The following is a 7,939-nucleotide window of genomic DNA, read 5'->3' on the forward strand; positions in this document are numbered from 1 at the left end:
ATCAGCTGGTGGATAGTTTTGCAAATCAGAAAAATGTAGTCTTTTTACACATTTTGGCCCAAAAAATACCCACATCAGTGGATGTAAAATTGTGCATTTATGCACAATTGCTATAATAACCGTGCATATATGCACGGTTACTGTAGCGCTTCCATTTATTTTTTTATTAGTTTTTTCTCTCTCCTCTCTGTGTCTCCTTCTCTTTGTGTCTCTGGTTGCTCTCGCTCTCACTCTCACCTCACTCTCACTACTGCTGATCAATAGAGAACGCCACACATTCATCAACAGAGAACACCACATCAAAAAATTTCTTCCAAAATCAAGTAAAACAAGAAATTAGTATTACACAGGATTTGTTTGGTTGCCGAGAAAAACACAGAGAAAATCAACAGATCTTTGGTTGCTGATTGTCTTTCCTTCTATTTCTACTCTTTTCCACCACTTTCTCACCAACCAAACAAGAAATAAAGAAAATTAACAACAAAAAAGGCTGGGTCTAGGTCGACGAACCAAACAAGAAGACCAATCTTTACGTGTTGGGTCTAGGTTTGTGAGAGAGTGTTGGTCTGGGTCTATGAGGGAGTGTTGGTCTGTGAGAGAGAGGGGCGGTGAGGGAGAGTAATAAAAAATTGTAAAAAAATAAATATTTTATTGAATAAAGTTGTAGAATAGATAAACTGGTGTGAATGTTTTGTAAAAATGAGTGTGTAAAATAGAAAAAGTAGATTTTAAGTGTAAAATAGACGGAATATTATGCACAAGTTGATGTACTTGCTCTAACAACTACAAACTATCGCTGGAAAATAAAAAGCAACAAATCACTCATTGACACTATTGATAGCATGTCTCTTTAATTTTTATTTTGACCCATTTACCTTTATACCCTTCTCAATAAGTAAAATTGTTTTATTTTGTTATTAATACTAATTAAAATTTTCAAATTAATTGCATTTTAATAATGTCTTTTAATTTTACCTCCCTAACTTAAATTCTGACTCCGTCACTGACACTGTCAACAGACATTTTTGGTTAAGTTAAGTTTTTGGACACTAGCTACTAAAAAGCACTCCGTTTAGTACTTTCTATAGAAGCTTTAGTTTGGTCAATTGATAAACACATTACTTCAATGAGATGACATATTTCTTTCTATTTTTTTATTAGTTCACCAGCTTGGGTTGTTTCTCTTTTTTAGTGTATATATATATATATATATATATATATATATATATATATATATATTGTGTATTTTGGATTAGGAGTTGTTACCATGATACAAAAATTGTCACAATATTTTCACAATTATTGAAATATCAGTCTCTTATATTTATATATAAAAAAAGTGACTGCAAGTAACTTCACTACAGTATTTTTAGTTTAATCATTCCATTTGCACTATTTCACTGGTGGTTTTTTTTTTTTTTTTTTTTTTTTTTGTGAATGTGGTAAAGTTACAATAGGTTTGTTACATTATTTTTAATTTGTCCAATTCACACTATAATAAAATATTAACATAACAAATTAGCACAATATTTTTAGGTAAAAATAAAATATCATACTAAAACTAACCACAACTAAAATATAAGGTATTGTGAAAATGTTAAGCTTAACTTTTAAAGCATCTTATATTATGTATATAGTCTGATATTATTTCTAATTGATTTAAAATTATTCTACATTTAAAACTTCTATTAAAATCTTATCAAATCATATGATAGAATAAATAGTTTCATATAAAAAAATGCAATCATTAAAGATATCTACTAATAATTTTCATAATATCACATTAAATATTTGAAGGAAAATTTTCATATTTTGTGAAGGGTTTTATATATAAATCCCACGCCTACCTCAAAACTCCTAAAAAACAAATTAGATACTTAATAAACCACCAAAAAACCAAAAGAACTAATAATCATAAATTGCAAATCTTTCTGAACCTCAATTGAATGTGCATAAACTAGCGAACTAAGAAACATCACACCCTCAAAACAACCTGAATTCCTTCTTTTATCCCAATATAGTATTACTCTAAACTTTGGAAAGCACTGATACATGCATACAAAACTAGCTCCTGAACAATATTCAGGCATTGTTGGAATGATCAAATAACTGACCCTCATATTACCAAATGTTCCATTCAAACTGTCTTGGTTTTTGGGGCCTTTTTCCTCGCTTGTCTCCTGGGCAATGAGTTCTTCATACCAATAAAAAACAGCAGTGCCCCAAATAATGCCAAATTCTACAAAAACAGAAACAAAAAAGAAAGATTAATTAACAATTTAACAGGAAAAAAAGATTGAACACCCCCCCCCCCCCCCTCTCTTCCTCAGCATCTCCACTTGACGAACCATTTCAAAAGGCACAAAGATTCTAACCTGTGTAAACTTCAGAAAATGTTGAGTATACTCTTTCTGCTCAACATCGTAGTTATAGAAATCATACAATATAGGAGTAGCAAATGCCTGATGCAGAAGCTGTGCAGGACAATAACAAACACATCAATTTTTTCAATTCTGGTTGATCTGACAGTACAAAACAGGGAGAGGTGTGCAAAGATATACAAACCAGAAGATAAGCTCCAAGGGAGCTGCCAAAGATGAAAAGAAGACCTCCAAGGCCCTTCAATACTATTGCAGCAGCCACTAAATGTTTAATCTGGCAATAACAAATCCAACAGTCAGAATTGAGTTGTTTTTTATTTTAATCAAAAACAAAATGGCAAAGCAAAATAAAATTATCAAGTAATCTCTACAGTAATAAGAAATGAATGCATTTCTTACTTGAACTTCCGGCACTTGCAACCCAGAATGAGTTGACACATGATCTAAGAAAACATTGAATTTCGGTCTCAGATACTTTGCTGCCGGCCCACCATCAACACCAAAATCATTGAACCTGAAAGAGGAAACAACAAATTCAATCAAAACCAAGCACAGATATTTTATACAAGTATTGATGCTGATAGTATCCAGCTGGACTAGAGGACTAGAGGGTTCTCTCCAGCTGGCAGCTGGAATTGCTTATTTAACCATACTGCAAATTTTTGGTTGTTCAGTTCACCATCAACCTAGATCCCAAAAAACCACTAACCCAGTCGGCACAACAAAATTCATTATCCCTTACCAAAAACAAATACCATCTATAATTAATAATGAAAGAGCTATCAAATACAATGTGTAAACAAAAAGGTGGAAGAATGTGCCTTTGACAGGAAATTCACCCTACACCCTACTGTCAAGTAAAGACATGCAATACTAGACCGTGACTGTCAGCAACTTAAGACCTTAAAAAAGTATTGCATAGAGAATGAACCAAGTGCATGCATTAGGCGAGCTCCCAGTTTTGACAACTGCATCTTATGTCAGGCTACTTACAGAGAAGCACTGGCAGGTTCTGCTTAAGAATATCACAAAATTTCTTTGAGTCAGTTGAAAAACTTGGGCAGCTTCAACTGTATTGCAAAGATTACTAACATAAAGAATCCATTGGGCCAATCCAAAAACCCACTATCATATTGGAAAGATAATACCTTCCACAAGGTCAACCACAACCTGTTTGAATTGCTCTCCACAATGTCATGTATGGGGTTCTGTATTATTTGTTGAACAAGTCACATTGTATAGAGAAAAAAACAGTACTAAAAATAGGATGAATTTTCTTTGGGACTTTTTGATAGACCATCCATTGCAATCTTTGACACCAACAATGGATGGTCTAACCAAAAACTCCAAAGAACAGAAGTTTTCCAAACCGAGTATACAATCAAATACAGAGGCCTAAAAACTTAAAAAGCATGGACACAAACACGGACACAACAACCTAGCAATTTTTGAAATATTAGGGCACAGCACAATGGAGATCCAACAAGTAATTGATTATTTAATGTCTTTTAGGTGTATTTTATTTATTTTTTAGGTATATTTTTTATTTATGTTAAGTTTTCAAAATAAGTAACAACTATCAAAATCTATAGAAACATATCTAAGATATTCTTTTAAATAAAAATTTCAAATTTTCCCCCCAAAACACTGAAGACACATCCAAGAGTGTTCCAGACATAGACACGCCAGAGATTTTGGAGTGTTTGTGCTTCTCAACTAACAACTTTAATGCATAATATCATCAACAAGGCTAATATACTACTGCTAAACATTAATACCATTTCTGATCCACTTAGGTTGCTGTCTAAGGGAAAAGTATATAAATCTCAGCATGCAAATCATAGTAATCTAAGTTACAGCTAAGGCAAATCTATCAGTCCAATAGATAAACATTCAATGACTGCCTAGGTAGGGAAAAGGCCTAATAAAGACTTCAAGGTGCCCCCCCCCCCCCCCCCAAAAAAAAAAAACCATTAAATAAGGACTCAAACCCAATCTTATAGTCAATTTCTCTACTCCCCATTACCAACAAAAGGGTTAATAACATAACCACAAATGAGGAATCAGTGTCAATCACCAAGTATTTGGTATAAATGGTCTACTCAATTAACTTTTTCTTACTGTCACCAAAAGATTTGTAATGGCTAAGTTGTGGTCTTGTTGTGATCTAATCGTAACATGCAATCCTGATCAACCTAGTGAATGTCCAAGCTACCAGTCAGTCAGACTGTAAATTTCATCTATGTCAACTAATAACTTCAAAGTGGCTTTCTGCAATTTCCAAAAAAAATACGGGACAATTCCATTTACAAATACCCACCAAATTCTCAATACAGTTCCCAAACCATCAAACAATTGTTTTTCAAGGAAAAGATCAAAAAAAATACACAACCCAATACAAGAAACATCATTGAAAATATGAATCTTAGCAAACCAAAAACCGCCATGAGAGCATATCATGGCAAACACCTAGTCAGGCCTTCTGAAGCAAACATTTAAAAACCTATTAAACATAAACATTGCTTAACCTTACAAGATCTACTTATTTAAGCACTTTATAATTGCACAATCACTAAACATCAAAAATACAAACGCTCTTGTTCCTATAAATGAAACCCAAAATTAAATAAAACAAAAAATTAGTTAGCTGTTTCTAAAGTCAAAATCACTAAGCAAAGAAGCAAAATTTACACTCATCTAGTTCTATAATAAAATTTTTAAAATTCCAGTATATATATATGGTTCTTAATTCGTCAAAAAAAATAGGATCAAACTTTCAAATATACCAGATCCAATAGATTCAAAGTTTAAAGTAGCACAAGCAAGCATACACTAAAACCAGTAACGAAAACCCTAGATTTTCCACCTTACTAACTCTAATGCCAAAAAAAAAAAAAAAAACGCCCAGTACCAAACCAAATACAACACCTTTTAGTTCCCGAGAAAAAACAGAAGCCCAAAAAACGCAAAAACAGAAAGAAACAACACTGAATATCAGAGTCAAACGCGTTTTCACTTCAAAGTAGCCGCATTAGAGTAGGTTAAGTAAAAAACTCCCACTTTCCCGACTCCCAAACACAGGAAAACTCAGAGATCCAACTTTAAAAGTTTTTCAGCCTCTGTCTTTTTCCCCCCACAGTTTCTCAGCAGCCAAACAGAGCAACAACATCACAGTTCCACGACAGCAAAAACAACAAACATCAAAAGAAGAAAAAGAGCAGATCCAAGGGCTTACTCTTGATAAGCAGCGAGAATGAAGACCGAAGCAAAGAGCACTCTCCCAACGAACGAAACGAAGGCCATGGCTGTACGGACAACAATTCAAATAAACACAAAGAAAACAGAGATTCGAAACTTGTTGGTGATTCGAGAGTGTGTTGTAACACAAAAAGAAAATAAGACCAAAGACACAGAGATATAAGGAGCAAAACAAGGAACGACGTCGTACGATATTTAAAGAGACACAGAGAGAGAGAGAGAGAGACTGACTTTTTTTTGTGTTTTTCGCTTTTGCCGGCTAAATTGGGTCTGAAATTTTCGGCTATACCGCTCTCTCACCGAGTTTAACTTTAATTTAAATATAAAATATTAAACAAAAAATTAAAAGTCTATGGAGGGGTTAGGCGTACTCGCGGGTGTATAGGAAATAGGTGTGAACTCGCTGTGATTGGGTGGCGGTGAAGCGGTGATGTATTAGCCTTGGGTTACACGTATGGTTAGCCAATGGGGTTTGTTGGATTGGGATTTAAAGTTGGGTAGGTGGCAATATTTGGGAGCGAGTATGGGTTTGGAAAGTGTTGGAGCTGTGGCTTAATAGATTGTTTGGGGGAGGGGCAGGGATATGGTGAAGGCGCGCTCATGGTTTTGTCACAAGCTTTCCGTTAAAATCTAGTCAAGGGCATTATTGCATTTAAAAAGTCTAATTTATTCACAAGCATTGATTTTTTTTTTCCTTTACTTTTAAGGAATATTTTGAATACAACGTTTGGTATAGATCGGATTCAATTTTTTAATATTCAGTAAAAAAAAGTTAATTCAATTTTTTAATCTAAAGTTTAAAATTATACATTGCTCTCTTAAACTCAGTATCAAAAATAAAATTAAGGTTATCAAAAAAACTTAGGTATAAATTATTTAAAACAAACAATTAATTGCAAGAAAATTTTGAGTTCAAAATTCAAATTCATTTTCCCCCAATTATTCGGGCCCATTTAGTAGAGGAGTTTAAGTAATATTATTTGAGTGTTTTTGATATACGTGTGGGTAAAAAAGTGTATTGAAATGTGTGTAAAGTTGTTTAAAACGTAAAAATTAGTGTTAAAGCTTGCTAACCAAACAGGGTCTTATTAAAAATAAACTATAATCGTCTTTTTCAAAAGTAAATATATAAAAATAATAATGACTTCATTAGAATATTAATACTAAATACTTCATTTGTTTTAATTTTTTTTGTCCTATTTTAAAAATTAAACTTCTTAAGGGAATATTATTTATTATCTTATAAAAATATATAAGTTTTTAAAACTACCCTTAAATAAATTTATAAAAAAAATTGGATTGTTAAATCTGAAATTACTATGTAAAGAAGAGTAATGATCATTTTGAAAAGAATACTATGGAAAGAAGAGTAAAGGGTTGCCAAGCGTGAAAAGTGAAATGAGTACAAACTATAATCAAAAAATGACTATTAAAGAGGTAAATAAGGACATGGGCCACATGGGCGAAAAGCATAAAAGTATTAAATTAAATGACTCTAATCAGTGAACACTAATTAAAATTTTGTTCCTTCTCAAAAAAAGATTAAAAATTTTGTTTTAAATAAATATAATAGGACTTGAACCTATAACATATGTTACATTATGATAATTCTTTATCATCATATTAATATATCAATGAATTTTTTTTGTTTTTATGTAAATTGGATTTGATCATAAGCTCTTTTTTAAATCTAAACTCTAAATATCTTACTCGAAGTTTAATTGTGTTAAATATAAAGTATAATATCTCTAATGAGTTCAATAAAAGTTTATTAAAATCTTGAATGAACCTTATAAAATATATATATATATATATCTCTCTCTCTCTTAAATGAACAGCATTTATAAAGCATCAAATTTTATATCCACATTCCATAAATTTGACTCGTAGGATCACTTTTCACCCCACCCAACTAAGGGCATCTCTTAAAAATGGTCTGAAATGCACAACTAGAAAGAACCTTACAGGAATTTATAACTAAACAACCGCACGTTAGCCTTTTTCTTTATAGTTATATTAATATTGATATTAGTGTTTTGCGCTAGCGCCCTTCTGCGTGTTTTCCTTTCATTTTTCATGCTTTTCTTTTTTTTCTTTTTTTTTTGGTAAGCATGCTTTTCTGGTCTATTGCAACTAATGAAGTCATTCTTCGACCAGTCAATTATAAATTTGAATGTCAATTAAAATTCAAAGATGTGCAATTTCCAATTGGTGGATTGAATCGATTGATAAACAAGGTTGATAGAAGTTGGAATTTCTTTCATAACTGAACGAACGTGATTAATAAGTTGATCCAACAG

The 7,939-nt window shown here is 32.2% G+C and overlaps 1 protein-coding gene across 2 annotated transcripts; it reads right to left on the minus strand.

The window, feature by feature from the left end:
- Positions 1-1,893: 1,893 nt before the first annotated feature.
- LOC126688699 (uncharacterized) lies at positions 1,894-5,949 on the minus strand. Of its 2 annotated transcripts, none has more exons than XM_050383470.1 (6): positions 5,871-5,949; positions 5,617-5,686; positions 2,781-2,895; positions 2,566-2,655; positions 2,376-2,474; positions 1,894-2,239 (listed from the first exon to the last, which is right to left on the minus strand). In XM_050383470.1, the coding sequence occupies exons 2-6, from the start codon at positions 5,682-5,684 to the stop codon at positions 2,138-2,140; spliced, it is 474 nt and encodes a 157-aa protein (XP_050239427.1). In that variant the 5' UTR covers positions 5,685-5,686; positions 5,871-5,949; the 3' UTR covers positions 1,894-2,137. The 2 variants fall into 2 exon arrangements, with proteins under 2 accessions (XP_050239427.1, XP_050239428.1); XM_050383471.1 differs by lacking the exon at positions 5,871-5,949 and adding an exon at positions 5,830-5,848.
- Between the last annotated feature and the right edge of the window lie 1,990 nt (positions 5,950-7,939).

This window comes from Quercus robur, chromosome 6, assembly GCF_932294415.1.
Source record: "Quercus robur chromosome 6, dhQueRobu3.1, whole genome shotgun sequence".
Lineage (NCBI taxonomy): Eukaryota > Viridiplantae > Streptophyta > Magnoliopsida > Fagales > Fagaceae > Quercus > Quercus robur.

Coding starts and splice junctions, on each gene's coding strand:
- LOC126688699 (XM_050383470.1), bottom strand. CDS start 5,684: ATGGCCTTCGTTTCGTTCGTTGGGAGAGTGCTCTTTGCTTCGGTCTTC. Junction 2,656..2,780: donor TGCAAGTGCCGGAAGTTCAA/GTAAGAAATGCA, acceptor TGTTATTGCCAG/ATTAAACATTTAGTGGCTGC. Junction 2,475..2,565: donor CCCTTGGAGCTTATCTTCTG/GTTTGTATATCT, acceptor TGTCCTGCACAG/CTTCTGCATCAGGCATTTGC.